General features: G+C 33.0%; 1 protein-coding gene across 3 annotated transcripts in view; it reads left to right on the top strand.

Annotated features, from left to right (window-relative positions):
• The window catches only part of LOC128999698 (sodium/hydrogen exchanger 9B2-like), a 56,670-nt gene that overhangs the window by 19,868 nt on the left and 10,218 nt on the right, over positions 1-26,584 (top strand). For all 3 annotated transcript variants that reach the window (XM_054426326.1, XM_054426327.1, XM_054426328.1), the window contains exons 2-6: positions 17,528-17,630; positions 23,538-23,664; positions 24,423-24,607; positions 25,267-25,449; positions 25,598-25,776. In XM_054426326.1, coding sequence (XP_054282301.1) covers positions 17,528-17,630; positions 23,538-23,664; positions 24,423-24,607; positions 25,267-25,449; positions 25,598-25,776 — 777 coding nt within the window. The remainder of the gene's footprint in view (positions 1-17,527; positions 17,631-23,537; positions 23,665-24,422; positions 24,608-25,266; positions 25,450-25,597; positions 25,777-26,584) is intronic.

The raw sequence follows: 26,584 nt of genomic DNA, 5'->3' as shown, positions 1-26,584 counted from the left end.
GACACAGTATGGATTATCAAAATTACTGATTTGAGATGCGCTTCTCAAAGAATTCACTGATCCCATTAACTTACACCTGTGCCGTTAACCGTTTATTATAAGTGGGCCTCTCCCGTCTAGCACTGCCACTGGTGAACTGGCACACCACTCCTAGCTCCTGACTGAGACAGAATTCGGATCTTTAATGATGAATGAAGAGTGATGCCTCCCGGCCGTAGATGATTCCTTTTGTTTAGCCTTTGGTTAGACTTGGTCCACCACACTAACTACACTGGTCAACCAAAAGCCTAACTATAGTAGTTTTAATCCTAACTTCTAGTATTTAGCCTTTGTAAAGTATAATTCAGCCATTTTTGTTGGGTTATGAAAGCCTGCTTTTGGTCGATGTATATCGGCCTTTGGGGTTTCGAAAGTTCAAGAATAGTTACATTGTCAAAAAAACATGGATTAAAACATAAAGTTTAGGAAATCAGTCTTATGGGGATCGTACGAATTCATCGTATTAAGTAAAAGTTTAACGATGTAAAGTAACAATACAAGTAACAATTGCTTTCAATATCAATTTGTCCCCTTTGTTGCATTGTGTTGTCTTTTCAGTCACAAATTTCCTTTTTATTTCTCACACAACAATTTGATTTCTTGACATCTCTTTTGCACCACTCAATTTTCAATGTCGAACTTTTGTAATCATCTATTTTGGAAATTTTAGGCCTACTTTAAAATTGCCGTTTTTTTTCACTATTGTAATTTACATATAGTAGTAAAAATGCTGGTGTACTGTTCTATGCTGTGAATAAATTACCCCCGCTGTAGCAAACCTGAAGCGAATTTCAATTAGTCCAATTGGATTCATACTAAAATATTTCTACAAGCAAGACATATTTATTTTCCATTTAAATATTATTAGGCCTAGATGTAACGAGTATTTAGGTTTCCTGCTATGTAGTAAAACGTGTTTTTTTCTGATCAAATGCTAATATTACAATGTGAAATGAATAAATTTACTAAATATGATCAATATATCCATAAATAAGCAGACTACAACAGTTTACTTAATTTCCATAAAATAACATGGAAATTTTAAATTAACATTTTTTCAATTTTCTTCATAACCAATATTGTGCAAAACACTTTAATTTACTTAATTATTTGTTTTTAAGTTCGTCAAAATGGCTTAGAGAGCAGTTGGGAATTTTTTTTGGGTAAAAAATGGGAAAACCAAATGTTTACCCCATAAACCCCTGTTCCCACATACGATCATGCTGGTTCATGGACTCATTCAAGTTACCCCGTCCTACACCTTCAAACTAAATTTTCTCGAGTTATCGCTTTCACAGGGACAAACATACATATATAGCAATTTGAACAAATAGTGTCGTTTGCCTCTGGCGACATAAAAATGAAAAAGTAAATCGGTCCCAAGCCTAGGTCTTACCGTGCCACCTACAGTAATAGCTACCGAACTTCCCCATAGGAAAATTCGCTGAAAATTGAATTGAATCAGTCTTGGATGCCCAAAGGATTAAACCATGGTATTTTATGGTAACAAATAAGTTAACCTTTTATGTCTAAACGACTAATACTGCAACTCAACAAACTGGAGAAATCCTAACTGCATAGTGCATAATATACAGTTTGAGCGTTATAATTTTCAGCTGCAGTTTTGTTGCATCAGCGTCTAGTCACAGTTTAGTCTACTTCCTTATCTTTGCCTAGCAATGCTTCTGCGAAATGATATCAGATGTGACTCATGCTGCTAAATAGCAGAGTTGTCATTCTGTACACACTGCTTCTCAATATTCTGTGGCTTATTACAGCAAGGCCTTGACAATGGCTCAATCAACGCCTATAGTTAGTAACTTAGAATAATATTTGCGGTTAATTTTAAACTAAATACACCTACCACAAACAAGTTTTTCTTGCAAATTTATACTTAACAGATTTTTGGATAAAATTTGCACTCATTGTAGGCCTACAATGTAGCAGATTTAAATATTATCCCTACTTTCCTCCCCTGAGAAATTTAAGTTTACATCCGCCTAAAGTTGGTGCAGGGTGCAGAATTCTATATTGCTGAGTTGAAAAAATAATGTTGTTTTAGTTTATTTTCACCGAGCTGATTTTTAATTAATTATTGAGCATTATTTGACATTACTTATTATTACTTGACTAATATCTTTGACTATTAATACAAATCATACTTCAGTATCCAATAGCCAACGCTATTATTTAAAAGTTATTGTATTTAAGTTACTTGAATAAAGTATTTTTTACAAACTAGTTGATGACATTCGTGAAATTAAGGTTTTATTTTCCCTAAGGTTTTGTTCAAAATGGGAATTACAAAAAACTATTGTAAGACAACCACTTTTGAAGTATTATTTTTTCAAACAGTGTTTGCACTACATATTTTATTTTAGTGTTAATTTTTAATATCTTTTTACATAATATTTATAACATTTTAAAATATTTTTGTTTATAATTTATTAGAACAGTTAAGATGGTAAAATTTTAGTGGTTGTATTATTGAACTTCACCCCTATTTAGCTAGTTAATCAAAAATCCACAGGAAAATATTTCCCATATAAATTTCTCTAAAGGTTTTAATTGATCCAAATCACATATTTTAAAATTTTCCCACACAAACTATGGAAATTTCTTGTTTGTCCTCTGAGAAAATGCCCAAATAGTAGAAGAGTTCCATAGGAACCACCTTAACTTCAGATGAATGTGTGCTTTGTACACAAAAACAGATAAGGGGTCAAAGTTCACCGTTGGTGACAAGTTTTCATGTACATAACCTATACAAGTCAACATTAGTGTTTGGACATGAACAGAACTTACAATACCTTCGGTGAGTGGTTTAATTCAATTACTAGTCAAATACTTGTTACATAACCCATCTTTATCTTATCTTGTGTGAAATTGTTGAATCAATTGTGTGGAATGGTAATTTAAAGTGGCCAGCAGTGTTTAATTTAGTAAGTGCTTTGGCAAACCCCAAATTTTGTTTGCAATTTCTAATCTTCATCATTAGAACAGTAATGGCTAAATTTAGATAAGATCGAATTATTTACTAGTCAATGTTGGTTTAGTCTTATTCATAACATATAAGTTGTTGGCCCAAGATTTGTTCATGCAAATTTGTAAAAGCTTGCAAAATGTCAAATACTACTATTTCATGAACTTGTGACAAATAAAAATTTGCTTTTTTATGGATATAAGATTAATAAAGGACAGAAACATGTGTTGCAATTTTAGTTAACGATAAAATAGGTTAAAAGACATTCAAAATCAAATTGATTACCATTTACCATTTTTCCTATATATTTACTGTCTCCGTCTCGTTAGAAATTGTATAGGTAGGTGTAAATATTTGTTTCAAGTGTTGTTAGGCCTGTTGCACTCACTCCCCGTCAAATATGTCACCAACTGATCCATCTATACACTCTACTTTGTCACTGACTTTTACAATTTTCTTTCAAGGATCATTCAAACAGTAACTAATGAAGTGACATTGAGCATGGCACTCTGTTCTAGGGACTTGGGATCAAATCCTCAATCGGAATTTGCTTAAATAGCTATGATTATGAAAATTACCAAATGATGAAAGCTTAAATAGTGTCACAAAGTAAGGTAGAGCGTTGTTATCTAACACTAAATACTGATTGTACCCATGAGTCATTTGCCAAGATTGAATAAACACTTTTGTGGTGTTTGTTAGACTCAATCAATTTGTGGTTAAACACAGTTTGATGATTAGTATTCTAATTACACTCTTGGTTCTGTGGTAACCTCAGAGCTCTATATTGGCCAGTGTGGAGAGATAAACAACTAGTATTAATCGTTCCATGACTCCGGAGAATTTCTCTTTCAGGAAGGTTATAGTGCAAAAAATGTAGGTAGTTGGTGATATTGGGTGGAAAAACCTGAGGGATAAAAACATTTTTCATTCCTAAATGTTCAATGTATTTGAGTAGTGTTGACCACTATGCTGGAATTAAGTATGTACCAAGATTTTGTATAATCAAGGCTAGCAGGCTTTTTTTAAGTTATAGATAGTAAGCTACTATTGCTCCCTGTCATATTCAATTTTTTAAAGTTTTAGCAAATTTCCTTGAGGTAATACGCTATTGTCATAGGTTTCATGGTAAGACCTATGCACGGGACCGATTTACTTTTTAGTTTTGATGTTTGATGTTGATACTACTTTTGCATTTATTTCATTCATTTCAACTATTTTACATTTTGTGGGATTCACATTAATGTAAGCTTAATGGCAAACATTTATCTATGTTTTTACTTTGTATGATTGTTTGGTTACCACTTGGAATATAGTTAAAGTAAAAAATACACCCAAGAACATACATCAACATGCTAAACTACTTAGTTCACACAAGGTCACTAACACTTATGTGTGAATATACACTTGTTTGACTACTGAGGTAGGAATTAGTAATTTTTTTATTTGATACTGTAAATGAATGTTTCAATCATGTAGAGAATTATGTTTTTGCTTTGGTAACGTTTTATAGTTCAGGATGTAAGCCTCGTGATCCTGTATATAAACAATATTTGTTATAGTAAATTCAAAGACAATCTGAAATAGGACACTGTGTTCACACATGTTTTATGTGAGTTGAACCAGGTGACCACATAGAACTATGTATTAAAACATGTCTAGGAATCTTTTCGTTACTTTTTGTAGAATGTGCCTAGGAAGTTCACAAGTATTACATAAACATTTTTTTACCTGTCAGTTCAATTTAACATTACAAGTTACAAGAAGATTTACATAGCTAGGCACAGGGTACCTCCTAATGCATAAGTAAGCAAACTTTTAAGTTAGGCAAAACTATACAATGTAAACAAATTATGTTAACATCTTATTAAATTGTAAAAGCAATGTTTCAATGTTTTTAATAGAGGTGTTTTGAAACATAAGTGAGAAAACACAATAAAAATTAAATAAAAAAAAGTATTTTAGAATTTTATGAAATAACTTTTTAATATTATTTTTATTTTATTTTTAGATAAGGGATCACAACAAAATTATTTATGTGCTAAGTGACAGGTTTATGGTACTGGAACATCCTTAAATTAATCCTATCCAGGAAGATCCTTAAATTCTGCGGCTACGTACGTTTATTTTGTGTGTGCATTTCCAAGTTGGTGCTTGAAAATAGGAAATAATCCTGTGATTTCATTTCCTCTACATAGGTAAAGATTATTTTCATACTCGTTTGATTAGTGACTTGGAAGGAAAAGGCTGGGAATAAGCCAATTTTCACACCTCAAGGCTGCGAATAGAACCAAATAAGTTACTTTTTGGTTTTTGGTCAAGGGCCAATATCTAGATATACTTTCATATTTCTCCTTCACTACAATTTTTGTGTGATCAACAAGTTTAATCTGAGATGTCATAGATAGTGTTTTGTTATAAAAATTTTAAATAATGTTAGAAGTGACAAGTTTTTTCATGTTTTATAGGAGTGTAAGAATTTAAATCAGCTAAAGCAGGATTTACACCCGAGGCAAGTTTGCCAACTGTACAGACGTAAATTTAATGTTACCTGAGCGTGCAAGCTAACCCTCACAATTGGGCTTCATAATCCCTTAGTCTGTCGCAAAATCCCTCACACAGTCACACCTACCATGCATCGTGGAGAATTCGGTTGTGGTTAAATATTTGAATAATAACCAATTTTGAGGCTTTTCTCTGGCTTTTTTTTTTGCCCTAGGACGCTAGGCACGAGCCCGGGATTGTTTTCCATATTACTTCAGGCTAGACCTAGGGGTTGCGACATTATCACTTAGATGAAATCCATCGGTGATTTGGCGGGATTTGAACCCGGGACCTCTTGGACAGAAGTCTCTAACCACTTAACCTGCTCGTTCCAAAAATGGCTTAATCCCAAAATGAATACAAAAGTTACTGAATTTAAAACATAAATAAACTGTTTCTTATGACACAAAAAATTAGTCATTTTTTTCCTTGTGAAAAGTGGTTCCAAAAAGTTACTGTGGTAATTAAAAAAATTAAGTTGTTCTTTGGAACATAAACATCAAGTATTTTGTTTAGTTAACGCTGCAAAGATCTGTCCAACCATTGTGTGCAAGTCACATTTATTCCTAAAAAAAGTACTATAAAGGGATTAAAAACATTTCAAAGATCAATAAGTGTACAAGATTTATTTATAGCCAGCTATGGTTCGCATCCCAAAGTCACCGACATAAGAGTACAAAGTGTGTTATAATCTGCATCAGCTCCAATCTGTAGTTTCTGCTACATAATGGCTCAAGTCATTTTTCATATTCTGTCATTAGAGGAGAAAATTGTTCCAACCAACCGTAATTTACATAAATTAATATTTTCTCCACAGTTCTCAAGGCTACTTGAACATTTTGATTGGTTTTCTGTGAAATGCTCAAACTGCTCCGATAATTTGTTTTCAGTAACATATCGTTTTACTTTTGCTAGTCACATTATCCGGTTCGAACCTGAAAAAAGTCAGAAGCTTTTTGATGGTTGAAAACTGGACCCAGCTGTTCCTGATGATCGAGCTTTAAATAAATGATCCGCTAATAAAACAGCTGATCTTAGTCAGTAACAAAGCTACATGGACCATCTTACTCCATTCTACACTCCTATTTCCTTCACTCATATTTGGGTTGAAATATGCACGGAGTTGGCGTCTCCATCTCAAATATTACCATTTGCTACTCATAATTTGTCCCAATTAAATTATAAATTTTATTTCAATTTTCATGCTATCAAGTCTTAAACACAATATTTTGTATTCAATATACTGAATGGTAAATCTTTATTACAATTTTCAATGACCCTCTCCGAACACTTCTTCCAAACTTTTTCAAGGCCACTTATACCTGTTCATTTCCATTCCAACACTCGTGTGTTATGTTAATGAACTGCCCACTAAACTCTAGGTTATCCATGTGCAGACAGGCTGCAATTAAATGTTGCTAGTTTCCCGTCATTCCAGGATAATATCATTGTTATTATAGCAACTGGTATTGTGTATTTTCCCTCTTGTTCTTGTCTTTGGGTAACGTGTTATTATCATATTATGCCATTGTATTTGGTTAAACTGATTACAGTACCATGAAATGTGAGAAAATTTGCAAAATTTAATCGTTGTATTTTAGGAAACAGTTTGATATAAATTGAAATTATTTTGGAAGGAACCTTTAAATAAAATACAACCCTTTAAACTGTATTGAGTTTGAAGTTTTTGATCTCTCAATAAATAACTATTTTTGGTATAGAATCTAAAACAAAATGCTCCACAAACTTCAATGGTAAGTGCTGGGGGCTACTTGCTTTTGTAGTGATACAAAGATTGCCAGTTTAGTCCTTAGAAAAGTAGCATGATTCTGAATCAGCTGTTTTAGATTTAATAAATGGTTCTTAAACAGCTGATATTGGTGAGCAACAAAGCTAGACAGGTCACTCAATTCTAGCATTGACTATTGATGTAGGTACTCATTAAAATGCAATAAAATGTAGAATAAACCAAAAAAATATCAATAAATTAATCGATAATAGCTGCAGCAAACCTGCAGACAAAGCAAATTTCCATTTTCCTGGCTGGATTTCTACTAATATATTCCCTTAAAATTGTCAGATTTATTTCCTATTTTAAAATAACATTAATTTTAATGAATACTTAGATTTGCTGCTACAGGAAAGGTATCGAGGTGTTTTATAAAATAGTAGCCCTAATATATATATATATGAATTAGAAAGGGGGGTGTTATTGGCATGTAGTGACCTCAAAAAGAAAAAGTAAATCGGTCTCGAGTCTAGGTTTTACCATGAGACCTACGGTAATAGCTTATTTGCTATATGGGAAATTCACAAAAAAAAAAATACTTCTTTATGTAAGAATACTTTCCATGTGCGCCTATACCAGTAATCCAATGAGAATAATTCTTGTTATCAGTAGATGTGCAAGTTTGGAGTGTGAAATAAATTGTATTTATAAGCCTGTCAACAGCAGACCCTACCTGGGTGTTTTGGACAGATCTCACTAAACATTTACAGTTTTAATGTTTTGTTTTTCATATGTGCTTAAGAGTTTTTTGAAACAGTAGGTTTTTTTATCAAACCCTAATAAATTGCTTCATGATAAATGAGGAAACAGTGTCCCAAACTTCTTTTGCAAAATAAACTGTAGGAAAGAAATGCACTTTTTGTTTATCTTGATACAAAATGTGCTGCATTTGTTTAATGCGCCTACTAAGTGAATATATATTTTTTTTATATATTGTTTTGAATAACTTATTAAAATCATTTTTATGTGTACTAATGAACGCTTTTTCTTGTGTTGAGTTGTTGAAAAGAGTTGAGAAACATTATTTCAGTGTTAAAATTAATTGGCCTAAGTCAATTGACCTTGTAAGAAGTCTCTAAGTTTACAATATCATTTATATTGGCATTAAATAATTTTTAAGTACTAATAGTTACTATTTTGAGCAGTTTTCTATCTGATGTCTAATGTTTACTCTATGTTTCTTTAGTCCCTAAAGACACTTCAGAAGTCGCAAGAGATTTTAAAGTAGGTAGAAGTGGGTAGAAGTAGGTAGAAACTCCGATTTCTGTATTGTCAAAGGGTATTAGCAAGCCATAGTTTTTTTAGAAGCTTGAGCTCAGTAATTGTGGATACGAAATGTCACTTCACTCAGTCCCTGTATATTCCACAACAGTGTGTAATTTAGCACATCCTGTATTTGTGTCGCTACCCAGATTTAACCGGTTAAACTCAATGGCGATACCCCTCAGTTCACATGAAAACGCTGTGTGTTGTGTGCAAAGGTTAAACAGGCTATTTATTTTTTGTGTGGGAGTTGTAATTTACTGTTATCCTTCTCATGAACTTGTTGAGATAAGAGGTTGAATTAAATTTAAATTTGAAATTGTTGTGTAATGAATGTGCACTAAGGTTACTTAGGAATGCAATCAAATTTTAAACCAATTAATCTGTGGATTGTCACAGTTTTTGAGGTAAGCGTCCAAACCACAGTTTACTTGAAAAGAATTTAGTTGGGCAGATAGAAAAAGCAATGAGATTTTCTATAAAACAGTTAGGTCGATTAAAGTGATTTAAAATTTACCGTTATTTATATACTAACTTAAGGGACTTAACTTAAGGGAAAGTAGTAGTTTAAGTTCTTTCTTCAACACATTTTAAATGTAGCTATACAATTACTTAAGACCCCCAACCAAGGATTGTATAAAAAATGTTATTGATGTGATTTAAGTTTGTGTCAATTTAGTAAACTTCAAATGTTTGTCATAACACTTAGTTCTAACACTGCAATGTTTGCCTCTGTTTCTATATTGTAAGTAAGGGAAAAGACTAGTGCAAGGGAAACTATTCATGGAAACAGACAGAACATGGTTTTGTCTGAATGCCACCTCAGTATGATGTCTTATTTATACAGTTGTCTTGTTCATGCCAGCTAAGTAGTTGGGTTAGTGTTTTCATTCATTCCCTGGGGTTTCCAGTTTGTAAACTGTAGCTTTTATAAGTATATTTTAAAACTCAAAATTTGATTATTAACTTTTACTTTTACAAATGAGTTTCAATTCAAGTTATTTCAGGGGCAAAAAGTAAGTAAAGCTACACAAAACCAAGTTCGGATAAAGTGTGAAGAAACTGCCAAAACATAGTTATCCGTCTTAAAGTTCTTTTGTATATCTTCTTTGACAATAGCAAAAACATGCTCCTACCATGCTTTAGCAAAGGATCGGTTAACGTATTTGGCTCACTATGCACGTGGGTTTCAAACACAATATATAATTCAATAAGGGATGCAGCACTAACTGTTGAAGCCATTAGAATGCATGTTTTATGCGTCAAGTCTGTTAGTGATTTATTTGTTGGCTACCAAGTCCCAAATCAGTCATTTTGACGCTTTCACCTTCAGATTCATACACATTTCTAAATGTATAGCTACATCATTTTATAAAATTATAATAATCCATTGCAAAATATTCCCCATAAGACTGCTCATTGGTTTGTGGAAGGATTCATGTAACAGTCACTCTATTTCTAAATAATGTAGCAATGAAAAATGATTAGAAAAAAATACATAAAATACATTCAGCCAAATAAAAGGAACTCCCAGAAAAGAAAATAATTGAAATATTCAATCAGATAAAATAAATAAAAGGAAACACATTTTATATTACAAAAATAAAGGTTAAATGTATTAAAGTCGAGTTTATTTTTGTTAAATGGTAGTGCACTAACTCAATCTTCTGATCAGAAAGTGTAGTGACAAAAGGGCGATTTCCCAAGAGACTTGATAGTTTCAAGGTTTTCCCCTTACAAATAACATTGCTATTACTCTACTGAAATTTGTATCATGCAATTTTCAAAGCAACAAAAAAGGAGGAAAACAAAAAAAATGTTTTTAAATGTTTAAATTGTGAACAACAAACAGTTATTACATTAGTTAACACAATTGAGGTGTACTAATCGATATTAATATTTTTTTATGTTAATCATTTTATTCTTCAATTTGTAAATACCAAACACAAATCTGGTTTTAAGGTTGTTTGGCTTGACTTCAACATTTTAACTCACATGCCAGATATTGCCAACATTCCAGCTCAGTACATTAAAGTCACTTGATGTAAAAATACCGCTGACTCCCATTGGAAATAACCGCCATCAAAATGCATCATAAACCTAAACAATAATCTGCTTACAATAGTGTTCCATTTTCTTTGCTACAACTATAGATAACCAAACGAATACCTTTTTTGAATTATCATAAAATTTTCTTTACTCCAGTAATATTTGTTGCATTTCCTGCTTTAAATACTGTTACAAATCACCATTCAAAGAGGTTAACCTTTAACTATTGTAGCAAACAGGTTTGTTGTGGGACGAGGAAAATACTTTGTTACTTCATCACCACGAGGAAAATCACTTGCCCATTTTACAAACTTTTTAGCATGAATAATCTGTTCATCAGGATAAGTAAAATACTTTTTGAAATATCGGAAATCTGTTATAGATCAAGCCAGTTAGCAATGGACCAAAAAATATTCATAATGTAACTTTTGACATTTTAAAATTGGAATGCCTAACTGATTGTTTGTGCTTATAAAAGATCAATTACTTAATAATCAATTTGATTATGTAAGGTCTTTGATCAGAACTCTCTTGTTATGTCAATGATGCAAAACTGGGCCAAACACTTCATAAAGCACCTGTTATTTTCTGTAGTGCTTTAGAAATCACTTGTACAACATGGCATAGTGATGTAAAGTACTTTGCAATACAAGGGTAGTTATCAGGAATCAGTGTTAAGTGACTTACAATTCATGTGAAGTGGTTGGGTGAACTAGATTAATATTCTGCATTTTTATAACATTTTTGTAAGTATGCCTATAAATAGTAGGAAATAATCATTAGATTGGTTAAAAACGGTTGGATAGATTTCAATAACTAAATTTTCATTTTATAGAATTTTGTGTGTCAAAATTGCAATAAATCCTATTATTCCGTTATGTGGTTATATCTAACTGATGATATTTGTACAAGTTTCATAAAAAAATCAATTAAATAAGGTTTATCAAAAGTTTTCATAAAGGCTAGATAGTCTTGGATGCAGTACCAGAAATTTATTTGGAGTCCTGGGTTCTAATCCCGCTAATCGCCAATGTTTTAATGTTTATAATGTTGTGACTTGATCAATGAATCAATGAATTTTTCTATTGAGATATCTTTAAAAAATACAATAATGGCATATCATAGTTATGCCTAGGAGTAGGAGCCCATCTTAAACTGTATGATCACTCTTCATAAAGAGAATTTTTTTTCCTAGGACGCTAGGAGTCTGAGATTTTTTTTTTTTCATTACTTCAAGCTAGACCTAGGGGTTGCGGCATTACCACTTAGATAAAATCCATTGGTGATCGGTGGGATTCAAACTTGGGACCTCAGAGACCGAAGTCCCGCACTCTAACCACTAGACCAGCTCGCTCCCCTCAGAAAGCTTATAATAAGTATCTGCAAAAGGGTAACTTTCTCTTTTACAATACAGGGAATATTTGTATAGGTAAAATGAATCCTGTTTTTGTTCAATTTGATTTTATTGAGCGGAGCGAAGCGAAGCGAGCGAAGCTCTTATACTACACTCCTGCTTTTGTTTTACAAATACTCCTCCTGAACGACTGAAGCGATCTGCACCAAATTTAGCACAATCATAGTTACCGACCATGGGAAGGCATAAATCTGAAATGGTACAAATCGGACCAAAGTACTTTTCTGTACGTGAATTCAAACTTTTTCAAATTTAACATGGGCCTTATGGGTTAATTGGTTGCCATGACATTATTTGCGAGATAACAATAAAAAGGTAAACAAGAGTCGCAACATATGTTAGTCAACGAATCTTCTAAATAGCACATTACAAATACCGTACAGAGAAAAAGGGAAGAACAATGGATTAATGCCATTGAGCATAATTTACTACAAAATGAAAAACCAATAATTATGGTCGCCGGAATAAGGCTGATGTACCATTGACTTTAAATAATCCAAATAGTCATTCAATTTATGTGAACCAAATCTATACTAGGCCTACACATACGATTGAGTTTGGATATTGACGTGAATCAGGCGTACCATTGACTTTGGATCCTGCAAGTAGACAATTCATTTACGTGAACCAATAAATGTACCATTGAGTTTGGATACTGCAAGCAAAAAAAGAGTTTAAAGTTGAAAAATGATTTGATTTGATTTGAGTAAACAATTCATTTACGTGAACCTGACGTATCATTGACTTTAGATACTGCAAATAAGCACTCCATTTATGTGAATCAAATGAACCATTGCTTTGTTCCTGCAAGTAGACTATTCATTTACGTGAACCAGACTTATAATTGACTTAGAATACTGCAAATAGACATTCCATTTAAGTGAACCACATATACCATTGACATTGGATACTGCAAGTATTTAATCTCATCTACGAGGAACAGATGTAGCATTGACTTTAGAACAGTATTGGATTAATATGCTAGCTACGCTCAATATTGCAAGCAGACAACTGCATTGTACACCTAGTTATTTTGTACCCCATACAACGACTTATTAAGATGTAAAATTTTATGTCATATTGTGGGTCATGAGTAATTTTACAGAAGGACAACTCAACTAAAAGTGCATATGATTCTCAGCTTATTTGATTTACAACACAATATGTCTCAGAATTCAAGTGGATTCTTTCTTTTGCATGTAACGTTTCTAAACTCATTCTTTTACTTGTTTTGCAATACTGTAACTCCTAAATCCAAGTTTTAAAATGTTTTATTTCTTACGTATGCTTTATTCTATTGCTCATTCCTAAATGAGATATTTTTTTACTTATGGCCGTTGCCATACTGGTGACGAAAAACAACGAAATATAAACAGAAAATCAAAACAAATATAATAAATTTCAATCATATGTTTTATGTACAGTGTAGTGTGGAAATAAATAATTCTGTACATTAAATATTTTTGGTTGAGTTTTCGATCATTAGATGACCTCTAGTATTTTTTAATATATAGATATGCTGGTCAGTTATGCTTAGTTATAATTAATAATATTTAGCCATTCTGTATTCATCTTATGAAGCCCTGACACCGAATTATTGAAGATTTTAAATTTGATTGCACTGTTATCTGTTGAAATAGTAAACAATATAAATAGTTTCATAAAAAAACTGCAAGTATTTAATCTCATCTACGAGGAACAGATGTAGCATTGACTTTAGAACAGTATTGGATTAATATGCTAGCTACGCTCAATATTGCAAGCAGACAACTGCATTGTACACCTAGTTATTTTGTACCCCATACAACGACTTATTAAGATGTAAAATTTTATGTCATATTGTGGGTCATGAGTAATTTTACAGAAGGAAAACTCAACTAAAAGTGCATATGATTCTCAGCTTATTTGATTTACAACACAATATGTCTCAGAATTCAAGTGGATTCTTTCTTTTGCATGTAACGTTTCTAAACTCATTCTTTTACTTGTTTTGCAATACTGTAACTCCTAAATCCAAGTTTTAAAATGTTTTATTTCTTACGTATGCTTTATTCTATTGCTCATTCCTAAATGAGATATTTTTTTACTTATGGCCGTTGCCATACTGGTGACGAAAAAACAACGAAATATAAACAGAAAATCAAAACAAATATAATAAATTTCAATCATATGTTTTATGTACAGTGTAGTGTGGAAATAAATAATTCTGTACATTAAATATTTTTGGTTGAGTTTTCGATCATTAGATGACCTCTAGTATTTTTTTAATATATAGATATGCTGGTCAGTTATGCTTAGTTATAATTAATAATACTTAGCCATTCTGTATTCATCATATGAAGCCCTGACACCGAATTATTGAAGATTTTAAATTTGATTGCACTGTTATCTGTTGAAATAGTAAACAATATAAATAGTTTCATAAAAAAATTGAAATAATAAGTGCTACTATAGCCTTCTATCTTCTTATTTTCTTATCTCGGTCAACAACTTAATGATGTTAATCTGACCAAATAGCTTTAAATAATCTTCTTATTGGTTTGAAAGAGTTATTACTTTGATTTATCATTACACTGTATCCTACACTCATCCTTCACTCATTTGGGTAATAATAAAATATGCACATCCGTTGAGGTGGCGTCTCCATCCCAATGATTGATAATTGCTATCAGGTTTGTTTTCAATTAAAGAAAATCAAATTGACTTTTTAAGATCTGGAAAAGGAATGAAAATTAAGATATCCTTTGCGTCAAAACATTATTTAAAACAGTTGTAGTTTGCTACAACTCTGCTAAGACTACAACACCTAGGTTTGTCTGGTTGGTATTATCTGTTTGAAATGGCTGTTTTGTGATGTTAGTTTGGAGTAAATATTTACACAAAGTATTGAAGGAAGTGTTTTAATCAAGCGAAGCCTTAGTGAACCTTTCCCAAATTGATTTGGGTTCAAAATTAATTACAAATTTATTCTGACTTTCTGTTTGTCTCAGATCCAATTTCAATGTTGATTGCAGTGTTGTTTTATTAACAGAGAGAGAAAAATGTTGTTGAAACACGTGGTTCAAGAAACTTTAGCACAAAAATTTATGTTATTGAAGTTAATAGTATTGTGATCAAGGGGAAAAAATTATAAACAATTATGTATAATAGCCTTGTAATTTTTTTAATTTCATTTATTACAAAACACGTTAAAAAATTGCTAAAGCATGAGTATTAATGTATCCAAAAACCAATACTTGGTGTAACTAAAATTAAAGTTCATACTATTACTCTGTCTCAAAAACTGTTAATAATTAGGTTACCTTTTTATTTGGTTGTCGCCTTTTGTTTGTTAGAACAACATCAAGAACAAGTTGCCACAACCAAATAAAAATGTAACTAAAAAAATTAGTACGACAATTGGTTAAGAACTATATTAGTCTTAAGAACAGATGTAGAGTAAAATAAATACAGCTGACGAGTCAATAATAGTTTTTGACACTATACAAGCCCGTGTCATCTCAGTCAGTTCAGGTACAGGTGGGTGTTAGGGGGTTGGTTTGGTAGGGTGAGGAGGGGGCTTAATTGTGGCTGTCAGGTCAAGCACCAAATAGCGCAGTTGCAGACCTATGAAATTGTTTGGCAACAATAATGCTACTGTCAAGTCTGTAGTCAATATCGATTGTGAAGTCTACAATGGTGTGAAGAAGTCTTCTTTGTGTGACGGACTCGATTAGTCCGATTGATAAATTTATTAGGTTAGGTTAGGATAGGTTAGGTTAGGTTAGGTATCAAGGTAGGTAGGTGTTTTGTATCAAGGATATTGGTCTTAAATCATTTGTTGTGGTTTTTGGTCTGTGATACCATTGACATTTTGGTAATTTTTGAAGGAAACTGAATCCTGGATTTGCTACTCGTGATATTTTTGCAACCTTTTGTAAATTGGCATTATTGATTGATTACTTATTGAGAAATTGTGACTGGCAATAAATAAATAAATATAAAATATATATTGACTACGCTTAGGACTGAACCAGCAACCTTCTGATTTGAAGGCGAGCGCTATAACTAACTGCTCAGCCAGTCAGACAAAGACAATCTACCTTTTATCTGTTTATTATGATTAAATAATTTTGATTAAAATCTGATTGTTCTAGTAGTTTTATCAGAGTGAATAAGAAACCTCACAAAGATTTGACACAAAGAGTTATAAACAATAGTGTATTTTGATTAGTTTTACACAATATTCAATTAGTAAACTTTCATATTGCATGTTCACATTCATTGCAATGTTGAAACCATATGAATTAATTAACCATGCTACATTCAATATCCAATAAAGTAACACTAATCAAAACATTCTCGCTAAACTTTCATGTTTGCTCGTACAACACAACACGACTGCAAAGTAAAATTATTGAGATTTATGTTTTAATGTAAACTCAAGCTTAACCAGGTAGTACACATGTAAACTCGACCGTACTACACTGCTACAAAATTATATATTTCTTGGTCAAGTTTGCTCAGATTTATTTTCTATAACATTATTACAAAAAATTTTATTATTCTCTAATAATGACCAATTTTAATCTAGTGAACCTCTTTCTCTAGTTTTTGTGTTGTAATAACTTTTCATTATTTTTCAAAATTGAATTTGTTGGCGGACACAATATTTAAGATAATGAGGACTTGAATATTAAAATTAAACAATTTTTTATTATTGTCATTATGTAAGCTTTTAAATTGCATTTTACGTAGTTTTATGTTAAATAATTTTGTTAATTACAGGTCTCTTAGCAATATTTTCATCGTCCACCCTATTTATTGTGTTGCAAACGTACATCCCTAAATATAGAATTTAACCAAGATGTTGTATTAAATCATAAGATATTGAATTCAAAATAAGTTTTTACTTGTAACAATACAATTTATGTACAATGTACAAGTGTGAGAATCAAGACAACCTCGGATCAATAGGTAGCATTCCTCAACAAGAAAGATTCATCGCCAAACTAATGCATCGCTGAGAATTCCGAGATATTGACAGCGGATGATCGTTCTAAAGTAGACCATTGTCTGCTCTTTTATCTGACGTTGTGTGCTTTTCAACGATAGACTTTCTTGATTTCATGTGTAAGCCATACACATTGTACTTAATGTGGACTTTGTTTTGCTGTTTTTTTCAGTTCTTTGTTATAGAGTTATAACTCTGTTGGTGTATTTTGTGCTTTTTGAAGTGGTTAAATTTAACTGTAGATACCTATAATTATACAATTTTTTGTATATGAATCATATAACAGTTCTTTGAAAGCAGATAAAGTTTTTCAAACAATTTTAAAGAAGTTGCCTATATCTTTGATTAATAGTACCAGTTGTTCCTGTTAGTTGGATAATCTTATTCTGAAAAAAAGTTAGACCTATACACTTTTTAAACTTGCATATTGATTAATTTAATGTTTGTTTTCAGAAAACCAGAAAAATGCTACTGCCAGTAAAGATCCCGTTATTTCCATCATCGACACACCTGCCAAAGTCCAGGAAAACTCACCTGAAGAGAACTCTCCTAACAGGTTAGTAAGATGTTTATAGTTTAGGCCTATATACAGAATTTATTAATTTTGTTGGTTTAGTAAAATTTTTTTAGCTGGCCCGACAGACGTCGTCCTGTCCTAATGTGGTTATATGTCAAACACTTCTACATTTTCAAGATGAGCTCATTCACATCGCTCAATAACGTCCTGGTTGAAGTTCGTTCGCTATATACTCACTCACTTTTTGCTTGGAGCTTGTTCGCTGGGCTCACTCGTTCGCGAGTTATGAAATACCATAAAAAAAAGGGATTCATTTGTATTTATATAGATAGTTCAAGGGTAACGTCAGAAAAGGAATAAGATATAAATTGATCACAACTGAAAAAAATTTCATGAATACTTTAAATCACAACAATCTAAATATCGCAGTATCAAGAATAGGTATTAACATAATATTAGGATTTTAAGATTTTAAATATGCCATAACACTCTATACACACCATGTGAACAGATTAACACTCAAGTAAAAATAGTTATTCAATATTAATCTGTTTACGAAACATCAATTTATCTTCAGGACTTTAAGTTATGTCTCTTCAGTTGTTTTCAAATGGGTAATTTAAACAAAACAAAAATTAGATCAGTTTTGAAAAAAAATTACAGGTCTGATTAAATTATTTAAATCATTTTAATGACAGTCAATAAAAATCCAAGCAGGATCAATAGCTCGACAGACCAGATGAGTTGGTCGATACACACCAGTTTGTGGCAGATTCACTATCCTCCCTGTTTCATTATCGGTCCCTAGACAGTTTGTCAGTTCAGGTCATTAATCACCTGTTCTTTGAATGTTTTATTTTCAAAATCATAAACCTTAAAAACATGACTAACTGAATTTCATCCTTGTTGATGGTGAGTTGATGCTATTTAAGAGATTAGTGCAGACATTTTTCACAAAAGGTTTTACGAGGTTTTTGGATTTGGAATATGATGCCGTTCTTAGGTGATAAACACTACAGATACATACATTTTAATCATACATTTCATTCATTACCTTTAATCCTCTCTTACCTGAGGAGGGGATCAGATTCCAGATCAAGATGCGTCTTAAAAACTTTAATTTTTACTAATCGTGGTGAAAAATGTCCACAATAATCTCATATATATCCTGATTTATAGTTTATGGAGATGTTAATTTTAAATTTACAGGTTTTTTTTCGATCAGGCGCATGACAGTACTTCAATATTGTAAATTATTTATTTTGTAAGCTCTATAAAATAGTTTCTTTTTTAATTGCAAATGTTATGTTTTTAGGGTCAAAATGGGAAGACCCAATTTTACCCCATAAAACTCCGTTTCCATAGTCTGATCATGTTGGTTTGTTTGAATAAATGTAGGTTTACATGTTTAATACAAAATTTCATCAAAATCCGATCTCTTTTGCTTCAGTTATCATGTTAACGGACGCACACATATATATATATATGTATATGAATTTGAACAGATGGTGTTTTTGGCCTCAGGGGACCTCAAATCGAAAAAGTAAATCGTTCTCAGGTCCAGGTCTTACCATTTGACCTATTGTAATAGCTTATTCCCTATATGGGAAATTCGCTAAAAACACATAATCTCAACTCAAAGTATTTCTGGGCGTAAACTTTTTATCTAAAAGGTTTACGTCCAGGAATACTTTGAGTCAGCTTAATTAGGATGATAAATCTAGAGAATATATTGTTTGCTGACTGTAGTTGGTTTTGACTTTTTTGTCATAAATTCTCAATGACAGATTGTGTAATTGAGTTATTTAACCAGAAGTATTAAACTGGCTTTTTATCCACTAAGTTCCCACATGATAATGGTCAATGTAATGTATCCAGGAACTAAACGTAACCAAGGTCTCTTGAGATTTTATCTTTACTGCACTTCCTTGTCAGTTAATTATTGCAGTGGTTTTTCAATACATTACTTCTTAAATGTGTGCCTTTAAATTGTTCGAAAATAATACAATTGGTTTCTTTTTAGTACATGTCAATGGTTGCTCTTTTGACCAAAGTCTTTTGAACAAATAGCTGGATAGCTGAGTGGTTATAGTGCTCGTCAAGTAATCAAAAGGTCGTCGGTTGGATCCTGAGAAAAGTTAGTAGCTTTTTGATGGTTCGAAATTGAACCCAGCTGTCCTTTACCGTTGAGCTTTTATACATGGTCCTGGCTAATGAAACAGCTGATCTTAGTCTGTAACAAAGCTACAATCGGTATCTCACTCAAAATTCACTCGTATTTGGATACTCGTACCAAATACGAGTGAATTTTGAGAACTAGGCCCCTATCTCAACTGGTAATACATAATAATGATAATATTGTTGATCCAGGATGGCAACTTATGTTTGGATTAGGTTGGTTTTCACATTTTGCTAGGATCGGTTGAAAATGGCTTAAAGATGGATTAAAGAGCTAGTGTAGTTATAAATTGGAAAAGTAGTTATAGTGGGTGTCCCCTTTGACTATTGACACATCTAGACATTCCATCCCCATGTTAAAGTTGTCACCAGTTTTTTGATCAAAATTGTTTGAAGTTGATGTGAGCCACCGACAGATTGTGCTGCTCAAACTAATTTCTTTCAAACACACGAACCTTTTTACCAAGTCAAACTAATGGAATGACTTATAAGTGAGCTATAGCAAACTGACCCATCTATTTAGCCAGAAACAAAAAAAGTATAAAATAGAATTTTATACACTACCACATTCTGACTGGCTCACAGAACTATGTTCTTTTTCAATAAAAATTTTGCGACAGCTGGTCCATATAGAATGTGATGTTTACTTCAGTATTCAATAGTGAAAGATTGTACCCCGATTTTTTTTTTTGTCTCAAAAGCTTCAGTTTAACAAAGAGGCATGGTAGTGTTAAAGACATTTACTTTAGTACTGACATTTTTACATTGCACTTTGAAACATTCATAACACACCATTTATTAACCTTAACAACATACATTGAATGTCCATTTCCATGATCACATTTCAATCAATCAATCAATAAAGAAATTTATTAACACAATAATGACCAATACATAGGATACAAAAGCTTTGTTCTATATCGATCGATACATATTTTTTGATGTAGAGTTTCTGGAAGTAAATACTTTTTGGTGTCTACAAAATGCTACAAAACCCAAAAATGTGTTTATTTTTATTTAAATTAAAAAAATTAATGGACAGCTGATTGAACCAAGCAGTGAGAATGTTCTGTATAATAACTGATGAATTGAGGTTCTTAAATTAATGGGATACAGTGACTTTTCTTATGTCGCTTTAAAAACTTCGGTACATTATTCTTATTTGTGTTTTCACTTTTGAAAAGGATAAGTAAGATGGTTTATAAACAATTTCAGGGGAATAATTCCTATATTTTCCCGGTTAAAATCCATCAAAGAAATAATATTCACTATTTTAATCATATCCTAAGCCGCTATTACATTGTAATATCAATCAACGGATCCAAGTAACTGAAGGAGTTTTTCCGAAGGTGAATAACTCAGTGCACGTGTATCGTGTATGGTCAGTTCATTACCTATTGTTATGCAACACTTGCGTACAACGTACAGTATACAGGTAATTGCCATTGTGAGAGTGAAGGTGAAGTATGTGGGCTGAGTTGCCATTGAATGCTAATAAAAGTCAGCTGTCTCAAGGTCAGCTGATTCCAACATCAGCTGGTTTTAACATCAGCTGATTCCTTTATCAGATGTTAACACACTCAACTCAGCCCAATATTCTGGGAATCATTATTGCTGACACATTAGTGTTCAACATTTGCATGAGAGAAGACATGCTGATTTGTTATACCTGGAATATCGTTGTTGATTTGGTCAGTTTTTCGTTGCGGTATTCCTCCTGTATTGTCAATACAAAATTGTTTTATTAAAGTGCTCAATTCTCGGAGGAACATGCATTCCAGCATTCCAGAACCTCCCTCTTTTAACTGAGTTTCCTAAACAAATAAATAGCCTACTAATGATGTTTTTTTTTTTTAGATTTTTTTTTGTACTTCATCATACTTAGAAAAATTTGTCTTTGGTGGAGAAATAGTTTGAGGGATACTGGTAGTGAAAAAGTAAAATAATGGAATGGTAAAAATCAATTTCTGTCTATATATATTTATATCTCTTTGTCTTGAAAGATTACTCTTGCTCGTAAAAAAATATACTTGTAATAGTTAAGTAAACTTTTATAACGCTTTAAATTTTTAGTTTAGGTTAACTCTTAAAAGGACTATGAGCTACCAAAGTCGCATCGATGAAAAAGATTTTTAATTCAAAATTATATAGGAAGCCTAGATAAATAAATAACAAAAAGTTATAAAATTAATGTTCTGTTTGTACAAAAATAAAAATTAAACTATAAGCTGTTTTACACTCCTTCAAACAAGTTAGGTTACATTAGGTAAAGTAAGGATGGATTAAGGTTTTTTTTACAATTCCAAAAAAGTATATATATATTTAAAATTCATATATCAAATTAAATAACGCAATTAACCCTAATTCAAGCTGTGGACTGCCAAAAAATTTAAACAAAAAGTTATTTAAATTAATTTTAAATCAAAAATTTGTAATGAATTTTAAAACTTTATAAAAGTTTCTGATGAGTTTCGAAATTGTCACTTCACTTTCAGTAGAAGTGAACAAATTGATTTTCTCGAATACAAAATCTGGCAGATTGTTCGTGACAGTGGACCAATAGGATGGTAATAGACCAGGTGACAGGAAGTTGCAAGGTTGGATGATACAACACCAGTTTGTGGCAGATTCGACATTCACTGTCCCGTTACATTGATGAGTCCCTAGACAGTTTGTCCATTCTGGTCATGAACCGCTGTGGTTACATTTTAAGTCTATTTCCTTTCTTGCTTGCGTATAAAATGTGTGATGCTAGAGTGATATACATTTTAAATTTAATGTAATTGGACGTGAACACAAAAAAAAATTGACTGACATTATTTTTTGATCACGAATACTCAAATTAAGAAATAAAGAGATATTGTTTTGAATTAAATAGTTTTTGTGGCACCCTGGTTTTCAGCGATTGTAGAGGCACTTAGGACATTGGTGATTTTATTTTATTTTTTGTCGCTATCAAAACTTTGTGATGCTCCTAGAATTTCGCACTATAAGGATTTGTCTAAAATACCCAATAGTACCATTATAACTTCCAATTGATAGGTACACATAAAACCCAAAACCAGATTTTTTCAGACTTTTATTCCGGTGGTGGCTGATCAAGATTAAACTATTTACCGCAAAAAAAAAACAAAAAAAAAAAATTGAGAACAGTGTCTTGCTCTGCGCCAGTTAGTCTCACTCAGCTCATTCAAGGCTACACATTCTTGAAGTTGTGCTCTTGTGGTTTTTATGGGTTTCTAGTAGTCTCAGTTGGTAGCTCTGATGAAGTAATTCCTTAATAGTGCAGCTGTGATCTGTTTAAATAGCATTTCCCATACGGTACTAAAAAATTTACTATTAATTTTTTTTTCTTTCTGGTCAGTGGCGAAAGTGGCGACCCCCCCCCCCGCACTACGTGTAGATGGTGCCCCCTCCCCCCACCAATGAAAACATCACCAATTATGTTTTATTCGTTTATCACAGCAAAAGCCTTGATCGCGGCAAAATCCAAAAACTCTCAAAAACGTTTTTTAATCGCCTCCCACAGTCATTGAGACTTGTCATCAATTTCCGTGATTATGGCAACATCTTGTTCAAAATACGCGGTCTTGAAGTCATCATTGCCTCCCCTGGTCACGTAAACATCGTCATCTTTTTTTGCAATTGTGGTGATTTGTGACAGTCTGATCTCTGTGCTCCTCCGCACTGCGGGGGTTGTGGGGGTATTATTTACGCCACTGTTTCTGGTACAAATCATAAATGTTATTGAAGTTGTTGTTGTTGCAGGCCATGGTACCTGTCACAGCTGGAAGATCCCTGTGGTTGCGCCAACAGCTGGACTCTGCAAGTCTTTGGGTTACTGGTGTTCCTTGCGTTGTTATGGGGATTGTTGTACAGCCTTGTACATAATGAGGTAACTGTTCGCTCTCATTGTAATAAAATTTAACAGTGATATAAATTTTTATAGGAAGAAATTATGAGGTGGTATAAACACCATAAGATATCTGTACATAAATTGGTACTAGAAATCCTCCAGTGATCAAAAACTCAACCAAAAATGTCTAATGTACATACTTCTATATTTTCATCCCACGCTGTAAATAAAACATGTGATTGGAATTTATTCTATTTGTTTTTATTTGATGTTTATATTTTGTTTTTGGTTGTTATTTCGTTACCAGCATGGCAACCCATAAGGCCTATGTTTTTTTTTTTAATTAAAATTTATTTTTGTGCTTATTTTTTAACCTATTTTAATTTATAAAGGGATTCTGCACAACTACAGGAAAATATCTTTCAAACAATATGCGTAGATTTTCCCTGCGACACACACGAGCTGAGAAACAGGGTTTTCAAGAAACATGCTTGCCTATTAATATATAGATGCTGTCTAAATTTAATCCTGGGTATTTGAGTGCTCGCCTAAAAAACAAAGGTTACCGGTTTGGTTTGATCTTGAAAAAAGTCAGACACCTTTTGATGTTTCAAAACATTACTGAGCTTTCCTTGACCATCTGGCTTTAAATAAAGGGGCTTCGAAAATGAAACAGCTAGTCAATCAGTAAAAAGCCACTCAAGACGTTTTACGCTATTCTACTTCGAACATTCATCTTTGAGTTGAAATGTGTTAAAAGATGTGTCCCCAACTTATCTGATGGTATTTGTTTTCAGGTGACGCCAAGCGGGGATCTGTTCAAGATCCTTGTCCTGGTGTTGCTAGCGTTCTTGGCTGGCAAGGTTGTTGCATTGGTCCGTCTGCCTCCGCTGCTTGGCATGTTGATCACAGGCATAGCTCTGCGAACATCTGGCTTCTATCAGATCTCTGGAGTTTACGTGCACGTTGTTGTTACACTCAGGTAAGGAATTCACTTTTTTTTTGGTCTCTTGGCTATGTTTCCTCTGTTAATTTGTTTTGCAGTAATTGTGATGGTGTTGTGGCTGCCGACTGTGTATGATATTTCCTTTATTTTGAGGAATGGCTATAAGTTAAAGAGTCCAACATGCTCCAAACGCAAGGAAGCTAGTTAAAAACTGATACCACTGCTGTGATTTTATATCGTCCACTACCGGTACTATTCTATGTTTGTAACCAGTGGTGTAGTGGTGCGGATCACTTTGGAATCCCACTCTGCTTTTTCCAAAGAACCTATATATTAGTAAGCGATCAGTATTTTTCTGTGAAAATTGTGAGCGTTCCCACACTGGGTTCACACACTGGAAAATTTACCACTGGTCGTAACCTCTATGAAACGATTAGTCTTGTCATAGTAGTTAATTGTCAACGATCCGATGGACACAAAAGAACTGAAGAGAAATGGTCAGCATAAAGTGTGCACTAGTCGGTAGGATCTTGAGCTATCTTTCTGAGATTTTATGTTGTGAAAATTACTTGGTCTTCAACCCTACCAATGTAAGTTGCATAGGTTATGTAATTATTGTAATCCTAACAGTAGTAACCATGGCAAGGTTATCGTTCTCACCTGATTATTAAACTGATCAGCTGATGGTGTTACAGAGAGGTGGCGCTGAGTGTCATCCTCATCAAGGCAGGGCTAGGTCTGGACCCTGTGGCTCTCCTCAAGCTGTCCCTGGTAGTGATCAGACTGGCTATCTGTCCCTGCATAGCTGAGGCTGTTGGGGCTGCTGTGGTCTCTCACTACATCCTAGGCTATCCCTGGCTCTGGGGCCTACTGCTGGGGTAAGTTCAGGTTTACCAAACAATCTATTTTTGCCAATTTTAAATCCAATTCAATATTTCACGACCTTGCTTCATCTTAGATGGATTGAACTAGTTATTCAATTCAATTGTTGTAGTTGTAGCTATTTACAGTGGTGATTGTTGACAGTTTCCTGCTGAGCGCAGTCTCGCCTGCCGTGGTGGTCCCTGTGTTGTTGGGGCTGCAAGAGCGGGGCTACGGAGAAAGTAAAGGCATCGCTACACTGGTCATAGCTGCATCTAGCATGGACGACGTTCTGGCTATATCCATCTATGGCATCTGTCTCAGCATGATATTCTCCACTGGCAGTGAGTACTTGAAAAACATGTTACCGTTTATGTTGTTCGGTAAATACAGGGATAGTGAAAATAATCTTTAGTGATTGGATATTGATCTTGGAGAGATACTCTTGGATAAATGTATATATTGTGTCAATAAGAGTGGCAAGCAGGAAACACTTGTGCCTGAGAACTTTTCCCCCGCCACTTTTATTATTTTGTACAGTCAAGTCAACAGTTGATTGCCGTTGGATTAATTTAATACTACTAGCGTCTAGTAGTGTATCTCTCAGTGTTATTTGAAGCATTTCTCTCTTTCTTTCTCATGCCATCCTCAATCATGATATTTACATAGATTTTAAATTATTGATGATAAAATAAAATTGAAAACTTTTTTTTTACCAATTTTTTTCTTTTTAGATTGAGAAAGCTTTCACGGTTGAGAGAGATAGTTCTCTTGAAACTTCATAGATATTTTAGTGATATAATTCAACAATGTCTATTTTCATAAATGTTTCCTTCGTCTTATAAATGGAATAATGTAACACTTTTGGTAGGTTACACACACAGTCAGGGTAAAAATAACATAATGCCTATTTTGATGTGCAACTAAGAAATCTAGTCCATTAACTTCCAGTCGAGTTGCTCACCGTTTATTTTAGACACACCTCTCCCCACGCTTTATGACGGATGAACTCCTGATTATTTAACCTAAGCCAGATTCAAATCCTAAATAAACAGTAATGTCTCCTGGTTTAAGAAACGACGCCTTGGTTTGTTGGACTTTCATCAGTAGTCACAGTGTATTGTACATTGGTCAACCAAAAGTAGTGCACTC

Source organism: Macrosteles quadrilineatus, unplaced genomic scaffold (genome assembly GCF_028750875.1).
Source record: "Macrosteles quadrilineatus isolate MER2022 unplaced genomic scaffold, UCM_ALF_1.0 Scaffold_8__2_contigs__length_117827958, whole genome shotgun sequence".
NCBI classification, from domain to species: domain Eukaryota; kingdom Metazoa; phylum Arthropoda; class Insecta; order Hemiptera; family Cicadellidae; genus Macrosteles; species Macrosteles quadrilineatus.
Note: the sequence above shows the minus strand (reverse complement) of the source record. Positions and strands in the feature narration are given on the sequence as shown.